This window comes from Dermochelys coriacea, chromosome 16, assembly GCF_009764565.3.
Source record: "Dermochelys coriacea isolate rDerCor1 chromosome 16, rDerCor1.pri.v4, whole genome shotgun sequence".
NCBI classification, from domain to species: domain Eukaryota; kingdom Metazoa; phylum Chordata; order Testudines; family Dermochelyidae; genus Dermochelys; species Dermochelys coriacea.
Window position 1 is genome coordinate 385345 of NC_050083.1, and position 27464 is coordinate 412808.

Below are 27464 nucleotides of genomic sequence, written 5' to 3' on the forward strand. Positions count from 1 at the left end.
GGGCACGTGTCCCCGCCCCAGGACCCGAGCCATCCCCGGCCGGCCGGCCCCCCGCTGCACGGAGCGGGAGAGAGGAAGGGCCCGGGCGAGCCGCTGGCAGCGCTGGGAACGGAATCCAGGCGTCCGGGCTCCGCCGCCGGCTCGGGCCGCAGGACCCAGGGCGCGAGGGCTGGGGTCCGGCCCGGCTCAGCCGGCTGGGAGGCGAGAGCAGGGCGGCCCCTCCCAGGGACCGGCCCCGCGCCACTCACCGCTCCGGGCCGGCCACCGGCACGAGACTCACCCGCCGCTCCGGGCCCGCTCGAGGGCTGCAGACCCCGCCTCCGCGGACGTGGCCTCGGAGCCTGGGCTTGCCCCGGGCAGGCGGGAGGCCGCTCCATTGGGCAGCGCGATCCGCTCCCGGGCCGGGACGGGCGCTATTGGTCAGTGTGGCCAAGGCCCGCCCCCAGGCCCGGCTGGAAAGCAAGCGAGTCCTGAGGCGCGGCGGGGCGACAGTTTTGCGACACACGCTAGAGCTGTCTTAGCCGCTGTCCGCTTCCGAGTGCAAGCGGCCGCCGAGACCGGCCGTCCTGAGGCAGCATGTTCGGGGCCGCGGAGGAGGAGGACGCGGACTTTCTGTCCCCTACGGGCGGGTGAGCGCCCCTGGGGGGGTCTGTCCACCCCGCCCCCGCCCCCGTCCCCGCCCCCGTCCCCGCGCGGGGCGCCGGCAGTTCTCCCCGCCCGCTCGCGCTGGCTCCCCAGGCTCGGCCCCGACGGGCCCGCCTGAGGTGACCCGCGAGCAACAAGCCTGGGGGCTCCTGCTGCCCGCGCCCGGCCGCCGCCGCCGCACGGGGTCGCTCCGGTCACTCCCGTTGCCCTGCTGCGCTTCCTGTCCCAAATCGCCGGGCCCTGCCGGGTCGTGAGGCCGGCCCGTCCCGTCCCGCGACGGACAGCGGGGGCCGGGCCGCCGCCTCCCTTCGTGCGTGGCCCTTGGCCACAGGCCCTGGGCTGGCACGGCCGGCTCCGGCGGGGCCTGTCGGCCGGGCCTCTAACGGCGGAGCTGCACCGACGTCGTCCCGGCGCCAGCCGTAGTGTCGCAGCATCCCCGCCGCGCTAGTGACCCTCGCCAGGAGCTGCCGCGCTCGCATTGTCCTTCGCTGCTGCTTATAAAACCAGCCCCTTGGCAACTTGAAACTGGAACCTCAACGCTCTTCGCCTTCGTTTTGGCTGCCTTGCTTTTCCGCTCTCAGATCGCAGTCGCTGGTGGGGGGCGAGAAGGACTGAAAATGTGTTTGTGGACTCTTGAAATTCGGGCAAAGGAAGGAGTGAATTTGGTGGCCGTTCGCGTTGACAACGTGCCTTGTAGGGAGGCGGAAACCCTTTTCACAATGAAGTCACTTCTCTCAAAGCTTTCAGAGTAGCAGCCGTGTTAGTCTGTATTCGCAAAAAGAAAAGGAGTACTTGTGGCACCTTAGAGACTAACAAATTTATTAGAGCATAAGCTTTCGTGAGCTACAGCTCACTTCATCGGATGCATTTGGTGTGAGCTGTAGCTCACGAAAGCTTATGCTCTAATAAATTTGTTAGTCTCTAAGGTGCCACCGGTACTCCTTTTCTTCTCTCAAAGCTTCGCTCTCTAGTCGTGTGTCTATTACAAATACAATAATCTGAGGAGGGCAACTGTTCAGTTGAAATGACTAGTCTAAAGTCTAGTCTAAATAACTAGTATAAATGGAATTGCAAAATGCATTCTGCTATAGCGCATTGAAATGGTAGGACGCTTTTTTCATTCAACTTCACTGTAAATGTTTGACATAAGAGTAAAGCCTGTAGGCCTGTTCCACTGTGTTTCCAAGGGCCGAACTAGATAATGGTATTCGGAGGAGTATTTCGAACAGTTGTCTTTCAACATTGCTGACTCTGGGGAAGGAACTGACAGCTCATGCTGGCTTTCATAAAGTTGTTTAGAACTGAAACTACAGCTAATCAGATGACTTAGAAGAATTCTTGTTTAAATGGCTAATAAGTCCATAATGTTGGCACTTTCCTTAAGTGATAAAGGAATGTATTTCAGCCTCCTGTTTAAGGCTGCTTTTGTGTAGCATATTTTAAGGGCTTTCTAAGGAAAAACATTCATCTGAGTGGCAAGATCCTGTTTTTAGGAACTATACAATTCTAAAGTTGTTATATAGGCTTTTTTCTTGTGATGCAGCTTAATAGTTCTAGTAGTTGCTCTGGGATCATTGATCTTTACTTGAAAAAGTCCATAACTTTAACTATTGCTTCATGTTATATATGCATTATATCCATTCAGAACTAACTGAAAGTGGTAAAAGTAAACTCTGCAGGGAGAATTAGGACTTTATATCTAAGTTCAGACTATTGTGAATTGCTGTTGCAAGAAATAAGAAACTACAGGTCAAATTTTGCAAATGGAAAATGTTTTTGTGTGTGTGTGTGTGTGTGTGTGTGTGTGTGTGTGTGTGTGTGTGTTAATAAATAAAAACTGCATTCTCAACCTGGATCATTATTAAATGTGGCCCTTCAGTAAGTGGGGCTACAAAGGAAGCAAAGAGCTCATGCTGCCAATCCTCATGCAGCAGCAGGATTTCTGTCCAACCACTAACCAGGAGAAGGCGGCTCTGGTGCAGTCAGAGCAGTATCACTCAAGTACTCCTCCAGGGTAGGCAGAACTATTTGAGAATATAATGTTGTGAAATACCTTCCTCATTTTAAATCCCATGCTAGGGAAATCTTGTTGGTACCTACAGTGACCCTTTGTGTTAGAGATGGGCAATGACCCAGAATTATTGTCAACTGAAAGGTAGAGAGACAAGGTAGTTTGGTTTGGCAGTGCCAGTGCTGGTCACTGGCTCCCAATGGAAAACAGGTTTCAGAGTAGCAGCCGTGTTAGTCTGTATTCGCAAAAAGAAAAGGAGTACTTGTGGCACCTTAGAGACTAACAAATTTATTAGAGCATAAGCTTTCGTGAGCTACAGCTCACTTCATCCAAATGCATCCGATGAAGTGAGCTGTAGCTCACGAAAGCTTATGCTCTAATAAATTTGTTAGTCTCTAAGGTGCCACAAGTACTCCTTTTCTCAATGGAAAACAATTGTCTCCCCCCGAGGAGAAAATTCTTAGAGGACCCTCCATAGGCTTGTTGTATGAGGAAATATGGTTCAAGGGCCTGTAACTTGGGTGACCTAAGAATGCCTGTGTGTGCAAGGTCACTTACAGTATGTCTGTGCTGCAGCTGGGAGCATGCCCCCAACCCAGGTAGTCAGTTTCACTAGCTCTGCTCCAACTAGCTCACTAAAAATAGCAGTGTGCGCGGTGGAGCACAGATGGCAGCTTGGACTAGCTACCTGAGCTCAGTTGATGGAGTGGGGTGTGTGCACTTGGACTTGCGTGGCTAGCCTGAGCCATTGCCCATGCCGTAATATCCACTGCACTATTTTTAGCACACTAGCTCGAGAGGAGATAGTGCAAGTCTGTCTGCCTGGTCTGGAGGCATGTTCCCAACTGCAGTGTAGTCACACCCTCAGTTTCTCTGTGCCTCTGTTCCCATTCTGTCCAGTGGGGATAATAAGACTCTCCTATCTCACAGGCGTGGGTGCGTGTAAGGATAATGCACTAAAAGACTGAGGTGCTCAGTTACTACAGAGATGGGGGGAGCCACATAAGTACGATAGATGCATGCTTAGATTGAGAACGAAATATCCATCTATCATGACATCTGGTCTTTGGTTTGGCAGTTCCAGTGCTGCTCACTGGCTCCCAGTGGAAAAAGGACTAGTACTAGATCCCTCAAAAGCAAATCATTCACTTTTATTTAGGGTATCTATCTTCTCCCTGTAGCAACCCTTGCATGCAGAGGTGGATCTGCAGTGTTCGCAGTTTTCTCACAGAAAAACCTGGTTTGTTAGGGCAAGTCTACACTATGGGGTTAAGTTGACCTAAGTTACGCAACGCCAGCTACATGAATAATGTAGCTGGATTTGCCGTAGCTTAGGTTGACTTATAGCGGTGTCTGCACTGCGCTGTGTCAAGTGGAGAAACTCTCCTGTCAACTTACCTTATGCTTCTCCTTCAGAATCGACGGGAGAGCGATCGGTGGTCAATTTAGAGGGTCTAAGACCCCCTAAATTGGCCCCCAGTGGATCAATCGCAGTAAGTGTAGACAAGCCCTTATATTAGAAGACCTGCTGCTGCTTCCTTATTTTCAAAAGGAAGTAGAGTCAGGCAGGTGTGATAGTCTTGTGATGAGGTTAATTGTGTTTGCAGACAAAGTTGACTTGTGACCCCTCTAAGCGTCTCTTCCATTTTTAGTTTTTGTAAATTTAAAAGGGGGGGGGGAAAAAACTGAACACTAATCCCCTTTTTCCACAAACTCCTCAAGTACAAATAGCAATCAGATGTTTGAAATAGTCTACTTAGAAGGTCACGTGCTTTCAGAAAATCACTGCTGTGGGGGAAAAAAAATGCTGTTTAGAATCAGTTTCTACTACTGCTGTTCCTGTGGAGAAATATGCTGAAGTGCTACATTTCACAGAGAGCTGCAATAAAGCTTGGGCTCGCCCCAGAATTTGTAATAGTGTTAGAAAAACACTGTACCGAAAATGATCTTTCAGAGCATACCATCAGGAACGTGGAGCCTGCAATATCTTTGGCAGGAAATTTGAGTTTTTTTCCATAGAAGTAGTTTGATTTTATAGGTTTCAGAGTAGCAACCGTGTTAGTCTGTATTTGCAAAAAGAAAAGGAGTACTTGTGGCACCTTAGAGACTAACAAATTTATTTGAGCATAAGCTTTCGTGAGCTACAGCTCATTTCATCCGATGCATCCAATGAAGTGAGCTGTAGCTCACGAAAGCTTATCCTCAAATAAATTTGTTAGTCTCTAAGGTGCCACAAGTACTCCTTTTCTTTTTGAGAATACAGACTAACACAGCTGCTACTCTGAAACCTGTCATTAAAAATATATTAAATCCTGACGTTTCCTTGCTTTGATTTCCCCCCCCCCCCCCCAAGGAGCAGGAAATAGACTTAAAGCATGTAGGGCTTTTATTCAGACAATTGAGATTTTGGATGTTAAACTTTAAATGAAATGTGCTGGAGGGGGGAAACATTGCAAGCCTAGACCACAGCAGCCTGTGGAAGAGAAGTAGTAGTGAAACTGACTAGAGTAGTTCAATTGTGAAACATTAAAGTAAACCTCTAGTATGAAAGATGAAAAGTAAATTAGATCCACACTCTTGTACCCTTAGTTCCCTAAGGTGGTGGTGGTGGTGGTGGTAATGCAGTCAAGAAGAAAGAGAAGATTTTTAAAGAGGTATTTTTTGCACACCAGTTTTGTTTGGAAATAGGTTTACATTAACCTCTGAAAATGAGGTTGTCTTCAATGGCTGAAAGCAGCGATGTGTTAAATTCTTGCTATAGTAATAAGTATGCTCTTACAATTTTTTAGGGATGAACACTGAGAATAATAGGGGTTGCTCACATTACATCATACTAATATTTACTTAACCATAACAATAAAATCATATCCATTCAATAGTAAGCACTCTTTAACTATTAGCCAGTGGACTCATAGAATCATAGGATGCACTTAGGAAGGAAGAATCCCATGCTCTGCTACAGGCTGGGCAACAACGGACTAAGCAGCAGTTCTGCAGAAAAGGACCTGGAGAGTACAGTGGACGAGAAGCTGGATATGAATCAGCAGTGTGCCCATGTTGCCAAGAAGGCCAACAGCATATTGGGCTGTATTAGTAGGAGCATTGCCAGCAGATCAAGGGAAGTGATTATTCCCCTCTATTCAGCACTGGTGAGGCCACACCTGGAATATAGCGTCCAGTTTTGGTCCCTGCCGCTATAGAAGGGATGTGGACAAATTGGAGAAAGCCCAGCAGAGGGCAACGACAATGATTAGGGAGCTGGGGGACATGACTTATGAGGAGAAGCTGAGGGAACTGGGGGTATTCAGTCTGCAGAAGACGTGAGTGAGGGGGGATTTGATAGCAGTCTTCAACTACCTGAAGTGGGGGTTCCAAAAAGGATGGAGCTAGGCTGTTCTCAGTGATGTCTAAACAAGAAGTAATGGTCTCAAGTTGCAGTGCGGGAGGAATGGACTCCCTAGGGAGGTGATAGAATCTCCATCCTTAGAGGTTTTTAAGGCCTGGCTTGACAAAGCCCTGGCTGGGACGATTTAATGGGTGTTGGCCTGCTTTGAGCAAGGGATTGGACTAGATGACCTCCTGAGGTCTCTTCCAACCCTAATACTCTATGATTCTGGGATTCATTCTCTTTATTTAGTAGCATTGTATATCAATGATGAGATAGAATGTAAAGAAATAAGAAGCAATGGAATGGTCAAGACAGTCCGTCTGGGCAAAAATCACATTAGGGAAGAAAACTACTAGAGCCTGTGATAGTGCTCGGGATGTGCTATAGACTACCTGGATCTAATTTGGATATGGATAGAGCCCTCTTTAATGTTTTTAATGAAGTAAATACTAATGGAAACTGTGTGATCATGGGAGACTTTAACTTCCCAGATATAGACTGGAGGATGAGTGCTAGGAATAATAATAGGGCTTAGATTTTCCTAGATGCGATAGTTGATGATTTCCTTCTACTAGAGAGGATTCCATTTTAGATTTGGTTTTGGTGAGTAGTGAGGACCTCATAGAAGAAATGGTTGTAGGGGACAGTTTTGGTTCAAGTGATCATGAGCTAATTCAGTTCAAACTGAACGGAAGGACAAACAAAAATAAATCTGTGACTAGGGTTTTTGATTTCAAAAGGGCTGACTTTCAAAAATTAAGGAAATTAGTTAGGGAAGTGGGTTGGACTGAAGAATTTATGGATCTAAAGGCAGAGGAGGCCTGGGATTACTTTAAGTCAAAGCTGCAGAAGCTATCGGAAGCCTGCATCCCAAGAAAAGGGAAAAAATTCATAGGCAGGAGTTGTAGACCAAGATGGATGATTTAAGAAAAAGCAGAAAGCATACAGGGCGTGGAAGATGGGAGGGATCAGCAAGGAAAGCTACCTTATTGACGTCAGAATATGTAGGGATAAAGTGAGACAGGGTAAAAAGTCAAGTAGAGTTGGACCTTGCAAAGGGAATTAAAACCAATAGTAAAAGGTTCTATAGCCATATAAATAAGGAGAAAACAAAGAAAAAAGTGGGCTCGCTAAACACTGAGGATGGATTTCAGAGAAGCAGCCGTGTTAGTCTGTATTCGCAAAAAGAAAAGGAGTACTTGTGGCACCTTAGAGACTAACAAATTTATTTGAGCATAAGCTTTCGTGAGCTACAGCTCACTGTAAGGAGAGTGATCACTTAAGATGAGCCATCACCAGCAGCAGGGCGGGAGGAAGGAAAACCTTTCATGGTGACAAGCAAGGTGGGCCATTTCCAGCAGTTAACAAGAACATCTGAGGAACAGTGGGGGGTGGGGTGGGGGGGAGAAATAACATGGGGAAATAGTTTTACTTTGTGTAATGACTCATCCATTCCCAGTCTCTCTTCAAGCCAAAGTTAATTGTATCCACTTTGCAAATTAATTCCAATTCAGCAGTCTCTCATTGGAGTCTGTTTTTGAAGTTTTTTTTTGTTGAAGAATAGCCACCCTCAGGTCTGTAATCGAGTGACCAGAGAGATTGAAGTGTTCTCCAATTGGTTTTTGAATGTTATAATTCTTGACATCTGATTTGTGTCCATTTATTCTTTTACTATTTCCCCATGTTATTTCTCCCCCCCACCCCACCCCACACTGTTCCTCAGATGTTCTTGTTAACTGCTGGAAATAGCCTACCTTGCTTGTCACCATGAAAGGTTTTCCTCCTTTTCCCCCCCCCCCCCCCCCCCCGCTGCTGGTGATGGCTCATCTTAAGTGATCACTCTCCTTACAGTGTGTATGATAAAACCCATTGTTTCATGTTCTCTGTGTGTGTATATCAATCTCCCCTCTGTATTTTCCACCAAATGCATCCGATGAAGTGAGCTGTAGCTCACGAAAGCTTATGCTCAGATAAATTTGTTAGTCTCTAAGGTGCCACAAGTACTCCTTTTCTTACTGAGGATGGAGTGGAGGCTAAGGATAATCTAGGTATGGCCCAATATCTAAACAAATACTTTGCCTCAGTCTTTAATAAGGCCAATGAGGATCTTAAGGATAATGGTAGCATGACAAATGGGAAAGAGGATATGGAGGTAGATATTACCATATCGGAGGTAGAAGCGAAACTCAAACAGCTTAATGGGACTAAATCGGGGGGCCCGGATAACCTTCATCCAAGAATATTAAAAGAATTGGCACATGAAATTGCAAGCCCGTTAGCAAGAATTTTAAATCAATCTCTAAACTCAGGGGTTGTACTGTATGACTGGAGAATTGCTAACATAGTTCCTATTTTTAAGAAAGGGGGGAAAAAGTGATCCGGGTAACTACAGGCCTGTTAGTTTGACATCTGTAGTATGCAAGGTCTTGGAAAAAATTTTGAACGAGAAAGTAATTAAGGACATTGAAGTCAATGGTAAATGGGACAAAATACAACATGGTTTTACAAAAGGTAGATTGTGCCAAACCAACCTGATCTCCTTCTTTGAGAAAGTAACAGATTTTTTTAGACAAAGGAAACGCAGTGGATATAATTTACCTAGATTTCAATAAGGCGTTCGATACTGTGCCACATGGGGAATTATTAGTTAAATTGGAAAAGATGGGGATCAATATGAAAATTGAAAGGTGGATAAGGAATTGGTTAACAGAGAGACTCCAGCGGGTCGTACTGAAAGGTGAACTGTCAGGCTGGAGGGAGGTTACCAGTGGAGTTCCTCAGGGATCAGTTTTGGGACCAATCTTATTTAATCTTTTTATTACTGACCTCGACACACAAAGTGGGAGTGTGCTAATAAAGTTTGCGGATGATACAAAGCTGGGAGGTATTGCCAATTTAGAGAGAGACCGGGATATCATACAGGAAGATCTGGATGACCTTATAAACTGGAGTAATAGTAATAGGATGAAATTTAATGGTGAGAAGCGTAAGGTCATGCATTTAGGGATTAATAACAAGAATTTTAGTTATAAGCTGGGGATGCATCAATTGGAAGTAATGGAGGAGGAGAAGGACCTTGGAGTATTGGTTGGTCACAGGATAACTATAAGCCACCAATGTGATATGGCCGTAAAAAAAGCTTATTAAAGACTGATCATTAGGCGAGGTATTTCCAGTAGAGAAAAGGAGGTTTTAGTACCATTATACAAGGCACTGGTGAGACCTCACCTAGAATACTGTGTGCAGTTTTGGTCTCCCATGTTTAAGAAGGATGAATTCCAACTGGAACAGGTACAGAGAAGGGCTACTAGGATGATCCGAGGAATGGAAAACCTGTCTTATGAAAGGAGACTCAAGGAGCTTGGCTTGTTTAGCCTAACCAAAAGAAGGTTGAGGGGAGATAAGATTGCTCTCTATAAATATATCAGAGGGATAAATACCAGAGAGGGAGAGGAATTATTTAAGCTCAACACCAATGTGGGCACAAGAACAAATTGATATAAACTGGCCATCAGGAAGTTTAGACTTGTAATTAGACGAAGGTTTCTAACCATCAGAGGAGTGAAGTTTTGGAACAGCCTTCCAAGGGAAGCAGTGGGGGCAAAAGACCTATCTGGCTTCAAGATTAAACTCGATAAGTTTATGGAGGAGATGGTATGATGGGATAACATGACTTTGGCAATTAATTGGCAATCTTTAAATATTCATGGTAAACAGGCCCGATAGGATGTTAGATGGGGTGGGATCTGAGTTACTACAGAGAATTCTTTCCTGGGTATCTGGCTGGTGAATCTTGCTCATATGCTCAAGGTTCAGCTGATCGCCACATTTGCAGTCAGGAAGGAATTTTCCTCCAGGGCAGATTGGAAGAGGCCCTGGAGGTTTTTCTCCTTCCTCTGTAGCATGGGGCACAGGTCACTTGCTGGAGGATTCTCAGCTCCTTGAAGTCTTTAAAACATGATCTGAGGACTTCAGTAGCTCAGACATAGGTGAGAGGTTTATTGCAGGAGTGGGTCGGTGCGATTCTGTGGCCTGCATTGTGCAGGAGGTCAGACTAGATGATCAGAATGGTCCTTTCTGACCTTAATATCTATGAATCTAGCTTGCTGCTGTTTGGATTAGAGCACTCAAAGGGAATGCTCTTAATTTCTTCTCTGCTTTCTTAAAAAACTTTGTGTTTAAAAAATGCTTTACATACTCTACGTCCTTAACTCCTGTATCTCCATTGTCTATAAATGTCTGCAGTTGGGTCCCTGGGGTATACCAGTGTGCATCCTTGCTAATATGGAGCAATTCAGTTTTGTTGTTCTCTCAATCTTGAGTGTGTATTAGGCTTGGGGAAGAATAACAAAATGAATGTTCTCTCTAATCCCCCACTACAAATAGTTAAAACTCCAGCTTTTTCCAAATTTAGTGATCAATTAGTCAGTACTGAGCTATTTTATTTCAATCCAACTGCAGGTCTCTAAAACAGCAAGTGACGCTTTATATCTTGGTACAATTTAAAGTTAGCAACTTCCCCATTCTTAAAAAAATAAGGAAAGAACTGTCCTGTAAATAAAATGAATGATTTCTTTTCTCTTAGCAGCACCAGATTGGCCTCTCTCTTTGGATTGGATCAAACTGTATCAGTCCATGGAAATGAATTCTTCCAATATACAGCACCAAAACAGCCTAAAAAAGGCCAACCAGCGGCGAGTAAGTAACTGGTGTGATTGAATGTGTGAATTTTAGCAATTTTTATTATTCTGATACATGCCTCAGTTTCTCTCTGGGCTTTGCGGCACTATGTACTGAGTGTGAAGAGAAGAGATGGGACAAAGCGTTAACAAACTGAATAAAGTCTACACGTGTGACCAGAAAATCTAGACCATACAGTGGAAACCCGGGTGTGCGGAACATTCACACTTTGCAACCAACACCTCAGAGAAAGGAGGTTCACCGTGTTAGGCCTTGTCTACACTAAGAAATTAGGTTGAATTTATAGAAGTTGGTTTTGTAGAAAGCGTTTTTATACAGTCGATTGTGTGCGTCCCCACACAAATACTCTTAAGTGCATGTAGTCGGCAGAGTGTGTCCACAGTACCGAGGCAACCGTCGATTTCCGGAGCGTTGCACTGTGGGTAACTATCCCACAGTTCCCGTAGTCTCCGCCGCCCATTTGAATTCTGGGTAGAAATCCCAATGCCTGGTGGGGCTAAAATATTGTCGTGGGTGTTTCTGGGTACATATTGTCAGGCCCTCCTTCCTACCCTCCTTGAAAGCAAGGGCAAACAATCGTTTTGAGCCTTTTTCCCTGAGTTACCTGTGCAGATGCCATACCACAGCAAACATGGAGCCCGCTCAGCTAACTGTCACCGTACGTCTCCTGGGTGCTGGCAGACGTGGTACTGCATTGCTACACGGCAGCAGTTTATTGCCTTTTGACAGCAGACAGTGGAGTATGACTGGTAGCCATCGTCGATGTAGTCCAGGGTGCTCTTTATCTGATCTCGATGAGGTCGGGGCACCTGGGCAAACATGGGAGTGACTCAACCAGGTCATTTCCCTTTTAAGTTTCGTGTCATGGCAATTGAATCCTACCGGCAGTGCACTGTCTTTTAATCTGTAGCCAGCAGAAGACAATGGCCAGCAGTCATGCTGCACCGTCTTCTGCTGAGCACCCAGGAGATGGCTAGCGGTTGTACTGCACAGTCTGCTGCCAGCAAGATGTATAAAGGTAGATGAAGTGGATCAAAACAAGAAATAGACCAGATTTGTTTTGTATTCATTTTCTCCTCCCTCCCTCTGTGAAATCAGTGGCCTGCTAAACCCAGTTTTGAGTTCTATCCTTTCGGGGTACATTCTGTTTCTTGCAAAGCCACCCCCTTTGTTGATTTTAATTCCCTTTAAGCCAACCCTGTAAGCTGTGTTGTCAGTCGCCCCTCCCTCCATCAGAGCAACGGCAAACAATCATTTCGTGCCCTTTTCCCTGGATTGCCCAGGCAGGAGCAGACGCCATAGCACAGCAAGCGTGGAGCCCGTTCAGCTCACCGCAGCAGTTATGACCATTGTAAACACCTCGCACATTATCGTGCAGTGTATCCAGAACCAGCACCTGAAAAACCAGGCGAGGAGGCAATGGCAGTGCCGTGATGAGGGCATGAACACACTTTTCTCTAAAACCATGTTCCCCTGCAGTTTGGAGATCATGGTGTTAATGGGCTTATGCCGTGGAACTCCGATTCTGGTCCCAGGAAACAAGCACAGAGTGGTGGGACCGCATAGCGTTGCAGGTCTGGGATGATTCCCAGTGGCTCCGAAACTTTCGCAAGCGTAAGGGCACTTTCATGGAACTTTGACTTGCTTTCCCCTGCCCTGAGGTGCAAGAATACCAAGATGAGAGCAGCCCTCACCGTTCACAAGCGAGTGGCAATAGCCCTGTGGAAGCTTGCAACGCCAGACAGCTACCGGTCAGTTGGTAATCAATTTGGAGTGGGCAAATCTACTGTGGGGGTTGCTGTGATGCAAGTAGCCAACGCAATCATTGAGCTGCTGCTATCAAAGGTAGTGACTCTGGGAAATGTGCAGGTCATAGTAGATGGCTTTGCTGCAATGGGATTCCCTAACTGTGATGGGGCTGTAGACAGAACGCATATCCCTATCTTGGGACCAGACCACCAGGGCAGCCAGTACGTAAACTGCAAGGGGTACTTCTCAATGGTGCTGCAAGCACTGATAGATCACAAGGGACATTTCACCAACATCAATGTGGGATGGCCAGGAAAGGTTCATGATGTTCACATCTTCAGGAACTCTGGTCTGTTTCAACAGCTGCAGGAAGGGATTTACTTCCCAGACCAGAAAATAACTGTTGGGGATGTTGAAACGCCTATAGTTATCCTTGGGGACCCAGCCTACCCCTTAATGCCCTGGCTCATGAAGCCATACAAGGCACCCTGGACAGTAGACAGGAGCTGTTGAACTATAAGCTGAGCAAGTGCAGAATGGTGGTAGAATGTGCATTTGGACGTTTAAAGGGTAGCTGGCGCGGTTTACTGACTCTCTCAGCCCTCAGCAAAACCAATATTCCCACCGTTATTGCTACTTGCTTTGTGCTCCACAATCTCTGTGAGAGTATGGGGGAAGACGTTTGTGGTGGGGTGGGAGGTTGAGGCAAATCACCTTGCCGCTGAATATGCACAGCCAGACACCAGGGCGGTTAGAAGAGCACAGCAGGAAGCAATGCGCATCAGAGAAGCTTTGAAAACCAGTTTCATGACTGGCCAGGGTACTGTGTGATACTTCTGTTTGTTTCTCCTTGATGAAAACCCACCCCCGTGGTTGCTTCTAAATTCCCTGTAAGCCACCCACCCTCCCCCCTTCGATCACAGCTTGCTTGCAAAGGAAATAAAGTCACTATCGTTTAAAAAAACATGTATTCTTTATTAATTGATTATAAAAATAGGAAGATAACTCACAAGGTAGCCCGGGTGGGGTGTGGGAGGAGGGTAGGAAGGAAGGAAAAGGCCACTTTAAAACTCGTTGAATGCCTGCCTTTTGCTTGTGCTGTCCACTGGGGTGGAGCGGTTGGGTGCCCGGAGCCTCCCACCCCGCGTTTTTGGGCGCCTTGGTGGAGAGGCTATGGAACTTGGGGAGGATGGAGGGCAGTTAAGCAGGGGCTGCAGTGGCACTCTGTGATCCTGCTGCCGTTCATGAACCTCCACCAGATGCCAGAGCATGTCCATTTGATCCTGCAGTAGCACCAGCATTTCCTCATGCCTCCTCTGATCTTCCTGCCATCACCTCTCCTCACTGTCATCGGCTACCGTTCTGTACTCTGCTATTGTGTCCCTCCACACAACTCTGTCAGTGCCAGACAACTGCATGAGCTCAGAGAACATGTCATCGTGCGTGCGTTTTTTTTTTTTTTTTTTTTTTTGCCACCTTATCTGAGATAGCCTTTGGGACGGAGGAGTGAGGCTCGAAACATTTGCAGCTGCTGGAGGGGAAAAAAGGGAGTGAAGTATTTAAAAAGATACCTTTTACAGAACAATGGCTATACTCTTTCACGGTGAACAACGCTATTCACATTATGTAGCACATGTGATTTTGGTACAAGGTCGCATTTTGCATCTTAAAATATTGAATGCCTGTGGCTTTGGTGTTAGAGATCACACACGCAGTTCCGGGCAACGGAATTCGGCTTGCAGGTGGCCATGGTAAGCCATAGTATTTCGACGTCTGCAGTCTTCATAACAGCAGTGTCCTCCTCTCCCATACCAAGCAAAGCCCGTTGAGTTGGCCATTTAGTGCTGCTGTTTTCCTGTTAACGTGCAGCAGCAGAAACCAAACTAACCCCTTCCCCCCATGCAGTTCTCTGGGATGATCGCTTTTCCTCTCCCCCCGCCACCTGGCTGGTATCGGGGAAAATCCCTGCTAGCCAAACGCGAACAGCTCAGTGCCAATGCGCCCCCTGCCCTCCAACCGCATGGCTAACTGCGGGGAGGATATCTCTTCAGCCACAGGCAAACAGCCCCATAGGAACAGGCACCTCTGAATATATGTCTTGCAATGATACCAGATTACTTGCTACTAGCATGGCATGGTAAAGTGTTCTTTTATGGAGGATGGAATAAGGCTGCTGTCCCCAGAAACCTTCTGCAAAGGCTTTTAGAGTACCTCCAGGAGAGCTTCATGGAGATGTCCCTGGAGGATTTCTGCTCCATCCCCAGACACGTTAACAGACTTTTCCAGTAGCAGTACTGGCCACAAATGCATCCCAAGTCCTCAGGGCTACTTAATCCATTAAAAAACGCTTGCTTTAATAACGTATTATATTTAAAAAGGTACACTCACCAGAGGTCCATTCTCCGGCTTGGTTTGTTTGGGAGGGTATTTCAGTCAGGGTGATAAAAAGATCCTGGCCATTGAGGAGAACGGTGTGCTGTGTGCTCTCCCCAAACTTGTCGTCGTCCTCATCGTCCCCATCTGCAAAAACCTCAGCCATGGCGGAGAGTATCCCATCATCTGAGTCCACAGACAGGAGTGGGGTAGTGGTGGCGGCCCCCCCCGCCCCAGAATTGCATGCAGCTCAGCGTAGAAGCGGCATGTCTGGGGCTCTGTCCTGGAGCGTCTGTTTGATTCTTTGGTTTTCTGGTACACTTGTCTGAGCTCCTTAAGTTTCACGTGGCGCTGTGTTCCATCCTTGATGTAGCCTCTGTCCCTCATGGCCTCAGAGATTTTTTTTTGAAATGTTTTGGCATTTCTTCTTTTGGAACGTAGTTCTGATAGCACGGATTCCTCTCCCCATACAGCAATCAGATCCAGTACCTCCCGTTGTGTCCATGCTGGAGCTCTTTTTCCATTCTGGGACTGCATGGTCACCTGTGCTGATGAGCTTGCCTGGTCAAATGGGAAATGAGATTCAAAAGTTCCCGGGGCTTTTCCTGTACACCTGGCCAGTGCATCTTAGTTCAGAGCGCTGTCCAGAGCGGTCACGATGCACTGTGCGATAGCTCCCAGAGGCCAATATCTTTGAATTGCGTCCACACTAACCCTAATTCAAAATGGTGATGTCTATTTCAGTGCTAATCCCCTCGTTGGGGAGGAGTACAGAAATCGGTTTTAAGAGCCCTTTATGTTTGGAAAAAATGGCTTCGTTGTGTGCACGGGTGCAGGGTAAATTCGGATTTAACACTGATAAATCCTACATAAACTCATAGTGTAGACCAGGCCTAACTCTGCTCTCAGGGAAGCAGAGCAAAGGCCCTGAGCTGGAGACACTGATGTTAGGTGGCTATGCTAAGAGCTAAACTCTCAGACACAGGGCTCTCATGTGGGGTTTAGACAAAGGAACAGAGACAGAAGGGAAGCAGAGATTTTTTTTTTTTTCTACAGCAACAAGGCTCAAGAGTGCCCTAGAATTTGCTGTGTCTTAACCTTTGCTTCTTTATGTAGACCTAAGGACTTTCAGATTCCGTATGCCAGGTGACTAACAAATTATTACATTGTTTTGAAAAGGCTGCCTGATGTTGCTGCTGAGAAAAGGTACAGAACAAGTCTCCTACAGTTGTCTGTCTTGGCTGCAGGGAGCCCCTAAGAGGGATTGCAAGAACCCAAAGGCCCAGTTTTGCAGCTGTGGAGGCCATGGGCCTGCCCCTCTGGAACTGTGTGGAACCTTGGAGTCTGGCACACTAAAGGGGTCCCTCTCAAGGGATTGGTTACAGGTTGGGGCATAGATCAGATCCTATGAACACATGATAACTGGGCGATAACATAACACACATGAATAGCAAACCCTCTAGGCATGTGTGCTGCTGGCTAGAAAAGAGAACTAAGGCCAAGACTAACAGCAAACTAACTTAGTAGCTGTCTTTTAATAAATAACATACAGCAGTAGACGGGGCCTTTTGTATTTTTAAGGTGCCTTGGAATTTGCCACAGATTCTTGCAACAAAATAATGCTCAGGAGTATAAGCTCTCACTTAAAGTTTCCAGTCCGCAAGGTGCTGTCTGCAGACTCAATCTGACAACTCTAATCTGCCCCAATTGTCTCAATGGGCTGGTAACTATGAAACTTGGGGCATGTCTACACTTACCTCCAGAGCAATCAATCCAGTGGGCATCGATTTATCACGTATAGTTGAAGACTCAATAAATTGACCACCGAGCACTCTCCCGTCATCTCCGGTACTCCACCAGAGCGAGAAGTGTAGACGGAGTCGACGGGGGAGTGTCAGCAGTAGACCTACCAGATCTAAGTACATCGACTTCAGCTACATTATTCATGTAGCTGAAGTTGCATAATTTAGTTCAATTCTCCCCCCCACCCCCGAAGTGTAGACCAGGCCTAAGATGGCAATTTAAATTTCAATATTAATTCTTTCACTGTTGAGCAGTTCACCAAAAACATCCGGCTAAGGCTTGAATCTTGAAATGCCAGACTGTTTTCTCAGTTACCGAAAGTACCAACTGCCAAAACTTCAGCACCTTCTCCTGACAACTTTGCGTGGTTCTGAATTGTCAATACATAAATCTGCTTGCTGCAGATTGAGGTTTAGGCCAGAGATCAGTCTCTTCATGCTGCCTAATACCAATAATTGCTGCTGGGAGCTGATATATAATGAGCTGATTCAGGATGGCCCAGATCTGTGTTTCACTGGCTCTTTGCAGCCCTCTAACTTTGTCAAATTCTCCATTATAAACTCTTAAAGCATCTATAATTCTGCTTAGCTTGCTGTTGGGAAATCCTCTTCTTGGACCAGATAGCAAATGTGGATAGCTTTGTTTCCGTTAGTTTATCTGTATTGGTTGGCTAGCTCCTAGTAAAAACATAGGCTGGTTTGAGGCATTAAAAGTGCCTGAAATAGCTGAATTATTAAAGGCGCATATATTTTACTATGCGTGTGCCTTTGCACTGAGCATGCTGAAAGTCATGTTTGTTCTTCTGACTAGGCAGAGTATTAAAATGACCTCTGCTCTTTGAGGTCCAGAAAACCCTCTCTTGTTATGTTTCAATACCCTGCCTATCACCCTGCCTGATCAGCTGAATCATGTAGAGCATCAGGGTGTGCATGCACATCAAGTTAGTGTCCTGCCCACCAGAAATATGAGGTTCTAATTTCCACATCACAGAGCAGCAAGCCTTTTTTAAAGGCGCACGTTCTTGTTTTACATCACTTACATTTTGATCCCATCAAAAATTGGTATACGAAGGGCCAGATATTTAAACGTATCTAACCACTATTGACTTCAGTGGGAGTTAAGCACTCTTAGTTGGGCCTACAAATTTATTCTAACTGTGAGTTTAATTGTAAAAAGTAGTTCATAAAATGTCACAATAATCTGCAAGAACAAATGTTGATGGGAAAAGTTGTGAAAGGGAGACGGAATTAGTCCAAACAAAAAGTTCTACTGTGTTAAGATCATGCTAGGTAGGGAGACGACAAAGTGTGGACCATAAATTAGTGAACTGAAATTGGTGTGCTGGAAACTAGGCCCAATTGGTGGATAAAATAATGAAAGGATGGGCTATTCTGCCCATCACTCCCTTTCTGGTTCCGTAAAGAGACTTTGGGGAGAAAAATTGGCTACTGCAGCAAGCTTCACTCTCATGGCTGCCATACTGATCCTGAAAGTTGTCCTGACTAGACTGGTCCAAAAGAGAGAGGGAGCCAGATGGCATTGCGACCTCTACTGGCTGAAATCCAAAAACCCCCTGGGATGTGACACTCTCTTCCTCCCTTGGCCCATCACCTTCCCCTCTTATTTCTTGTCTTTCCTATCCCTCTACTTTTTTCTTCTGTCTAATGAGTCTGGTTTAACCAGCTAAGATTGTATATTTTGTGACACTGCTGTTAGCTTGTGACCAGAGGGGCAACAAAAGGCAGTGCTTTAAACAGCCCAGTGCTGGTACAAGTTTATCAAGTCTCTGAGTAGCTCATCAGATCATGTGATTGACCTGTATGGTAACTCCTCACTTAAAGTGGTCCCAGTTAATGTTGTTTCGATATTACGTTGCTGATCAATTAGAGAACATGCTCGTTGAAAGTTGCGCAATGGTCCCTTATAACGTCCTTTGGCAACCGCCTGCTTTGTCCACTGCTTGCAGGAAGAGCATCCCGTTGGAGCAAGCTGGGGGGGGCTTGGAACCAGGGTGGGCCGGCAACCCCCATCAGCTCCCCGCTCCCCTAAGTTCCATGTGCGGCAGCGGCCCAGCAGGCTATCAATTGCCAGCAATTCAGCTGTCCTTCCCCGCCACTGCCATGTGCTGCTCCTGCCCTCTGCTTTGGAGCTGCTTCCCAGATCCTCCTGCTTGCTGTGCGAGGCGGGAAGAGGGGAGCTAATGTCTGGGTGTCCCCCTCCCTCCTGCTCCTGTACCCCTCTTACGCTATCTCTGTAGAGCAGGGAGGGACACAACAGGGCTCAGGATGGAGGGAGCTTCCTGGCAGCAACTTCTGTCTCAATTTTCTGATCTACTTAAAAAGGCAGTGTACTTAGAGTGCGGTCAGCATACTTAAAGGGGCAATGCGCATCTCTCTCCTTTTTTTTACACACACACGTGTCTGTCTCTGTCTGCCATGCTGTCTCCCCTCCTTCCATTCATGCTGCCTTGTAGATTGTGAGGCTATATTAACAACAGTGGATTAACCCTTGAGAACTCAGCTGATTGCTAGTTCATCATTTAGCAGTAAGGCATTCCCTGGGAAATATCCCACCTTCTGACTTCACCACCTCAACCAAGCTTCACAATCCTCATCGCTGTGTACCAGTATTAAATTGTTTGTTTAAAACTTACACACACACACAGAGTGTGTGTGTGTATAACATAGTCTTTTTTGTCTGGTGAAAAACATTTCCCTGGAACCTAACTGCCCCTATTTACATTAATTCTTATGGGGAAATTGGATTCACTTAACATCGTTTCGCTTAAAATTGCCTTTTTTAGGAACATAACTACAACATTAAGTGAGGAGTTGCTGTATTTCTTCAGCTTTGAGGCTGCAAGTGAGAGTCCTCACCAGAGATAGAAGCTGCATTTTCTCTCTTGCTGTTCTTTCTCTCCTGTCCTGTGTGTGGTTTTCTTTTTAGGAAACGGAATCGACCCTGAGAACAACAGCTCCAGTCCATCTCAACTAACTTTTCTTTTCCTCCAAAGGACAGTCATTCCATCTTTAATACCACCTAACAAACTGTCAAACAAGCGTGTTTCCTTTCAGCTGGAGAGAGATTTTGGAAGGAAAAGGGAACAAGGGATGTTGTTAAAATGAAAGCCTTACTCAGTACTTTTCAAATGCTTCAACTTTTTCCTTTTCTGTATCTTTAATAAAAGGTTAAAAGGATTGTAATTGTTTACCATGGTACTAAGCAGGCTGAGGTCTCTGTAAACCAAACCTTGAACCTTGTTTAATGTTGGACTATGATCGCCTTAGGTTAACACCTTTAGCCCATGTGTATTCCATCTCAATTAATACAACACCTAAATAACTTCAAGAATGTTTTGTGTTAAGTCCTTTCAAGTAACAAAACTTGCCTGACCTGATGTACTGTATCTAGCATCCATAATTTCTTCAATATATTGTTCCTTCTACAGTACATATAAGATGGCAGTGAGGTATTAGCCATCAATATTTATTTTATGATGCACAATGCTTGTATAATTTTCAATGTGTGTGTGCTGGCAAGCAGTTTTTCAAATTGTACAGTACATTACAATCTGTACTTCACTGTACAGTATGAATAGTAAAACAGCTGCTCGGGGTGTGTAAAAATGCAAAGTAAAGGTTTGGTTGCTGCTGTTGTGAACGATCACTGTTGAGATTGGAATAGACCACAGATCTGTTGAGAGGTCAGTAGGCATGTTTTCCCTTTTTATCAATACATAGCATTTCTATAGTATTTCAACCAAAGCTCTTCTCAAAACGTGAACAAATTTTACCTTTATCTTACAGCTGGTAAGTGAGAGTTCAGCATAGAACAGGGTGCCTTGTCTTGGGGCTTGTCTGTATGGAGACTTAGTGCATGGTAAGTTACAGTATGTATTGAGAGCGCCTCAGCCTGCTGCACGTAAAGTGATAATGTAGACCCTGCTATTGCGCACTAGAATTTCCCTTTTTGCACTTTTGACCTATTACGCTGTTAAACAGCAGTAGGTCAGTGTGCACTAGAAAATCCTAGTGCACAGTAGTAGGATCCACACGGACACTTAGTGCACAGCAGGCTGGTGCACTGTAGATTTACACCCTGGCTTGCTGCACCCAAAGTCTGCTTACAGACAAGCCCCAAGCAAGGGGCCCTGTTCTATTCTAAACTCTAGGCAAACTAAGGATTGAACTTCAGCCTTGGTAGTTTCCTTTGCTTGTTTGGGAAATGGAGACCCTTAATACTGTTGCACAGTGACCTTTTGGTTAGATTATCTATTACCTGGGTAAAACCATAATAATAGCTATCCCAGTAATTCTGGCAGTTGCTGTCCCCTCTGACCCTCCATCTGAGATTTGCTGCAACGACAGATTTGCAACAACTGTAGTTGCACTAGTAGCAGTTAATGGGCGAAGAACAGCTCTCTGACTCCTGTTTCTCTTCTGAATTTGGTTCTTTGCATTGGTAAGGGCTAGTTCTAGGTAAATACAAAAAATGGATTCACCATCTGGCTCTGTGATGAGGGGAAAGCAGTGCACATGTTATTCCTTGACTTTAGCAAAGCATTTGTACGGTCTCCCACAATATTCTTGCCAGCAAATTAAAGTAGTATGGGCTGGATGAATGGACTATAAGGTGAACAGAAAGCTGGCTAGATCATCAGGCTCAACAGGTAGTGATCTATAGCTTCATGTCTAGCTGGCAGCCGGTATTAAGCAGAGTGACCCAAGGGTCGGTCCTGTGGCCAGTTTTGTTCAGTATCTTCATTAATGATCTGGAGGATGGCATGGATTGCATGCTCAGCAAGTTTGCAGATGACACTAAACTGGGAGGAGTGTTAGATAACGCTGGAGGGTAGGGATAGGATACAGAGGGACGTAGATAAATTAGAGGATTGGGCCAAAAGAAATCTGATGAGGACATCTGCAGAGTCCTGCGCTTAGGACGGAAGAATCCTATGCACTGCTAAAGACTAGGGACCGAGTGGCTTGGCAGGAGTTCTGCAGAAAAGGACCTAGGGGTTACGGTGGATGAGAAGCTGGATATGAATCAACAATGTGCCCTTTTTGCCAAGAAGGCTAACAGTATAAGTAGGAGCATAGTCATTCCCCTCTATTCAACATTGGTGAGGCCTCATTTGGAGTATTGTGTCCAGTTTTGGGCCCCACACTACAAGAAGGATGTGGAAAAATATTGGAAAGAGTCCAGCGGAGGCTAACAAAAATGATTTGGAGGGTGGAGCACATGATTTATGAGGAGAGGCTGAGGGAACTAGGATTATTTAGTCTGCAGAAGAGAAGAAGGTGGGGGGGTATTTGATAGCTGCTTTCAACTACCTGAAAGGGGGTTCCAAAGAGATGGATCTAGACTGTTCTCAGTGGTACCAGCTGCTAGAACAAGGAGTAATGGTCTCAAGTTGCAGTGGGAGGTTTAGGTTGGATATTAGGAAAAACTTTTTCACTAGGAGGGTGGTGAAGCACTGGAGTGGGTTACCTAGGGAGATGGTGGAATTTCCTTCCTTTGAGGTTTTTAAGGTCAGGCTTGACAAGCCCTGGCTGGGATGATTTAGTTGGGGATTGGTCCTGCTTTGAGCAGGGGATTGGACTAGATGACCTCCTGAAGTCCCTTCCAGCCCTGGTAGTCTATGATCTGGGTCAGTCTACATGCACCTTGCTATTAGTTTGATAAACTGTCTACAGTAGACAAATCAATGCAATCTTAAACTTAACACTATTGTATTTTGAAGCATGCTGGTCAATTCCAATTGTGAAAAAAGTTCCACTGCTGTCATCTCTCTCACTCTGGTTTATTCTTCAGCAGGTCAGCCAGCCCAGAAGATGCCTACAACCACAGCGGCTTTAGCAGCCCCATCAGTATTTGTCGCCGCAGCAGTTCATGCCTTTCGATAGTAAGTATAATAGTAGGCAGATCTGAGAGTTCCTGCGCTGGCCTTTCATTGCTAGAGACCTGGACTACAATTTTCAGGTTTTATCACGAGGAAAATATTTTTGGGCGAGGAAAGGGATTTTTATGTCTGTGTCCCCATTACACACATGCCACATGATTTGGTACAATTCTTGGGTCAAAAAAGCCTATAAATGGAACATCTGTGTTCTCCAGGTTAGGAGTACATGGTCCATTGCCAGATATCTGTGAAGCCCAGGACTTAAACAGTGAGGAGTGTTACATGTTTTGATTGAGGGGCAGTAATTGCACTGTTTGTGACCCACTCTGTCAGATGCTCTTTATCAATGCTAAATTCACACCTTTTGAAAACCAGAGTGGGGAGCCTAGTACCAAAATTATACATGATGTCTGTCAGAGTTCTGCTGTGGAAAGATCACTCAAGTTTAAAAAATACCAGAATTTAAGTTCCCTGTGACTTTTTTTTTTTTGTTTTGTTTTGTTTTGGGCAAGTGAAAAAGATTGAGCTCTACTGAGTTAAGGAGACATCAGTCTGACATAGAAGTCTATAGGAAGTGATCCTTGGATACCAAAGTGAAAAGCTCCTCATAAACACCAAAGAAATGTGAAGAGGGAATGGATTTGCAACTGACTATCTTACTTTCTTTTAGCATAAATGGGCAATATGTTAAGCAAGGCAAGTATGGAGCAGCTGTGGTGGGGAACCATGCTACCAAAGAGGTGAGAGAAGCTGCATTTCTCTTTAACATATTCCTATTCTAAAAGCACATCTTGTGCAAAGCTGAATTGCTTCTCATTTTTAATGTTATCATTTTTACTGCCATTCCTGTTTGGTAACTTCCAGCCCTGTTAGGTTTCTTGTAGCTCAGGTGCTCAGCTACCAGCTACTTTTGTAGCTGCACCTGTTCTCTGAGCATTCAGCAAGGCTATTGTAAATATATTTTCTCACCTGAGACTGAAACGCATTAAAGAAGGTGGAATGTCTATTCCATTGCAGTCTTTTTATACAAAAGCTATTTTGGTATTCGTTCGGATGCTTTCAAACTGTGAACCTGATCTCAGATCCATTAGCAAATACATAGGCATATCCCTTATAATTGAGTTCATGTAAACAAATTGATATGAATTATGATCTATTTGACCTTTTTATACAAAAAAATCAGTTCTTGAATGCAGCTCCACTCATATAGTTATCTGCCACTCTAACTGTAGAACAAAGGAGTATTTAGCAAGCTATGTTAAAAGAAATAACCTAAGTCCAATCTACCCTTGATCTGGTGCTGCCTCTTACGCTGTACCCTGCCAGCTCCAGCTTCCCTTCTTCTTTTGTCTCCCTAAATGGGTGCACTGGTTTGGCTGATTGGTTGAATAGTTCTTACAGTAAACTGATTTTTGATACCTTTGGGTCGGGTTTTTTTTTTTTTTTTTAACTTCCTTCCCCAAAAAATTCTCGGATGAACAGGGAAGTGGAGGGCTGGCCAGGCATGAAAGGGAGGTGTTTATACTACCTTTAAGGCTCTCTCAAATTGTGCCTTCATAAAGGAATTTGTATGCACAGGTATGCAACTGCATGCTTTGCCTGCAATATTAACACACTTTGTTTGACTATTGTTCAGTAAACCGGTGATATGTATACTTAATATTGCTAGAGAGCCACTAGCCTTTGCTACCTGATCCATCAGAGAATTGAGGAGATCTTTTCATCTTTCAGTGACCAAAAACCTGGGAAATTAATGTCAGACTGTTGATGCAAAACTATTGCTTCATGGTTAATCTCTCCAAAGTCAAGAAATCTAAAAGTTATAGTTGAACACCCATCCTTTACCATATCCCTTGCATATAGGTAGCCTTATGTGCTGAAGGGTTCATATGTTCTATGGTCAGATGGAATTATTGTGGTCAACTAGTCCAGGCGTAGACAATGGGCAGACTACGGGCCAAATCCGGACCACCACACTCTTTTGAATGGACCCAAAAATCTTTTTATTTTGTTGTTTTCTCTGGAGTCTGGACCTTGACTATACCTTGACCAAGAAATTTGGACCTTGACAAAAAATAATCGATTACCCTGATCTAGTCTGACTTCTGAAGGTGAAATCACTTGTCTATGGTCACCCATAGGACTTGGGTTCTCCTGAATTCCAGTCTAGTGCTCTATCTATTAGGCTGCACAACATCTAGAGGAGACTGTGACCTACGCACAGCTCCTCTAGACGGATCAGCCACCCTTACAGCTGTCTGTTAGACAGCACAGTAGGAGGAAGCAGAATACAGAACAAGAATCGAAGCCGATTTGTTGTAATCAAAGCAAGGTGCGTCAGCAAATGAATGTTTAAGAGCTGTGAGGCGAGTCTCCAGACCAAGTAAGTGTGTGTGGAAAAGTGTATGTAATACAGAAGTGCATAGATTCATGCTGAGTACAGTACAACCTGCTATTTACATTTCAGCAGTTAAACTTCATTAATTTGAATGCACCTACTGCTGGTGCATTTGGCAGACACAGTACCTTTAGGGGCATAGTTTATCTCTCATAGTGCACACCAGAATTTCACAGACGGGAGGTTTAATTTTGTTTTTGTTTTTCCCCTCCCTCCCTCCCTCCTTGTGGAATCAAGTATAAGATCCTCCTTTATATCAATCAACAGCAGCAGGTCACGATTGCCAGGATCCATCCAGGGTTTGTGCTCACGGTAAGACTCTGCATTTGAAAATCTTTTTTTTGGTAGTCATGTGTTTGTCTTCACTTAAGCCTGGTCTACGCTACAAATTTACATTGGTATAACTATGTAGTTCAGGGGTGTGGGGGGAAAAAAAACCCAGTGTAGGCAGTGCTACATCAACAGGCAGGCTTCTCCTATCAACCTAGCTACTGCCTCTTGGGGAGGTGGATTAACTATGCCAAAAGGAGACGCTCACCCACTGACACAGTAGCATCTTCACTGAAGCGCTACAGTAATGCCACTGCAATGTTTTAAGTGTACACCTGCCCTTAAGCTTCTGGTACACTGTACTCTGTACAGCAGCTAGGAGTTATCACCTTCCCTCTGCTGAAATGTTGTCCTAGGTCTCTCTTGGCTATAGATTGTAAAGTCTTTGAGACAAGGCATCTGACTCAGGCCTGGTCTACACTAAAGGGAAAAGTCAGTCTAAGCTACACAATTTGAGTTGCGTAAATGGCATAACTCAAATCAACGTAGCTTAGATTTACTTACCGCAGGGTCCACACTACACAACATCAACAGGAGATGCTCTTCCATAGACTCCCCTTATTCTTTTCGATCAGATAGAGTACAGGAGTCAACGGGAGAGCGATTGTAGACAAGCCCTCATTCATATTTTGTAAAGTCCACCATGAATTCAAAATGTTGTATAACTATTCTTTCTCCTATCAGAATTCCTTGTGCAATTTATTTCAACAGTAGATCTCACAGCAGTATACAGTGGAGATAAGCCTCATTTTACAGAACAAATTACATTGCTTTGCTTTTCTTGTACACTTGCAATGGGATCAAAGAAACCCAAATTCACATATATCCTAGACTTTACTTAAATGATTATGGGAATGGAAACAAATGCCTTGTTTGATGGAGAGAGGGCAAGAAAATGCCTAAGCTCTGTGTGAAATCTGACCGCATGTTTCTCTTTCAGTAAGAATTTGCTAGGTTTTTGCAAGCGTTTCTGAAAGTTTCCATTTAACTTTTTCTCCAATTTCAGAGAGAACCAGAGTCTTGAATAGGTTAAAAATAGCTATGAGTAACAAGTAGTAGGAAAGATATCAAGCCACCTCCATCCCCTTATTTGATTTCAGAATAATTCCTCTTTCCCTTTAGCTCCATAATCCATTTTCAGCAATTTCAGTCCATGGGTAGAATCAGGTGTTTATAAACAAACATGGAGCCAGATCAGTGATCTTACTAAAATGTTTTGCCAGTGCTGATGGCATGGGATCTCAGTAAGAAATTCTAAACTAGATTCTGTCCTGTTTTAATATTGACTTAACAACTATCGCCAAAACTTTCAAACCTAGTATCGCAGATCCATAGGCTCTGGTCTATACCCCAACCTGTAACCAGTCTCTTGGGAGTGACCCCTTTAATGAACCAGGCCCCAAGGATCCACACAGTTCCTCCAAGACTGGGCCTCCAGCAGCAGAGATCCTTGTCTCTCTCTTCATAGCTCCCTGCAGCAAAGTCAGACCCCTGCAGGAGGCTTGTAGCGTACCCCTTTGGGGTGCAATGCTCTCAGTGAAGATTTACAGTGACACAGGCAGCCTTTTCAAAACAAGGTAACTATTTTAGTTGCCTGGCACACACACCAGCTGAAAATCCTTAGATTAGCTGCAAGAGGCAGAAGTTACACCATAGTCCATCCTGGCCAAGTCAGTGCCATCAGCCAAATTGTGATGGACTCTCTCCCTTGCTTTGGTTCTCTGTACCCTTTGTTTGCCCAGGTCAGAGCTGCTGTGTCCCTCCAAAAGGCAGCCCTTATTCCAACCACCGGACACCTCTTCCCCTTTGTTCTCTAGTTCAGTTCACATGTCCTGCCTGCTGGGGTTTCCTGGTGTTAAGTGTTGTTTGTTCGGTTGCTGTGGGGGGAGAGTGTCTTCCAGGGGAGAGGGCTCACGCTCAAGAGGGCTTATGCTCAAATAAATTTTAGTCTCTAAGGTGCCACAAGTACTCCTTTTCTTTTTGCGAATACAGACTAACATGGCTGCTACTCTGAAATTTGTCATCCTGGGACCTTTGTTGGTTTGGGTCAGTTTCAGCCGCTTCTTTTAATTACCCATTCAATCCACTCAGCCAGCTAGACTGCATGCACACACATACCTGTGGCTTAGTCTGTCCTCGGAGCAAATTTAATCCTTTTCCTCCT

At 45.1% G+C, this 27464-nt stretch overlaps 2 protein-coding genes across 19 annotated transcripts in view; one reads left to right on the forward strand and one right to left on the reverse strand.

Annotated features, from left to right (window-relative positions):
- SLC31A1 (solute carrier family 31 member 1) overlaps positions 1-392 on the reverse strand; it is an 80286-nt gene extending 79894 nt beyond the window's left edge. Inside the window, exon 1 of one of the 4 annotated variants that reach the window (XM_038374626.2) lies at positions 281-392. In XM_038374626.2, coding sequence (XP_038230554.1) covers positions 281-377 — 97 coding nt within the window. In that variant the 5' untranslated portion in view covers positions 378-392. Of the gene's footprint in view, positions 1-248 lie in introns of all 4 variants that reach the window. The other 3 variants (XM_038374633.2, XM_038374630.2, XM_038374628.2) reach the window with 3 other exon arrangements.
- Positions 393-428: 36 nt separating this feature from the next.
- FKBP15 (FKBP prolyl isomerase family member 15) overlaps positions 429-27464 on the forward strand; it is an 81483-nt gene continuing 54447 nt past the window's right edge. For 3 of the 15 annotated variants that reach the window (XM_038374617.2, XM_043499140.1, XM_043499141.1), the window contains exons 1-5: positions 475-629; positions 10630-10742; positions 22485-22575; positions 23243-23312; positions 25208-25282. In XM_038374617.2, coding sequence (XP_038230545.1) covers positions 577-629; positions 10630-10742; positions 22485-22575; positions 23243-23312; positions 25208-25282 — 402 coding nt within the window. In that variant the 5' untranslated portion in view covers positions 475-576. Of the gene's footprint in view, positions 630-10629; positions 10743-20476; positions 20550-22484; positions 22576-23242; positions 23313-25207; positions 25283-27464 lie in introns of those variants that run through there. The other 12 variants (XM_038374618.2, XM_043499137.1, XM_038374620.2 and 9 more) reach the window with 8 other exon arrangements.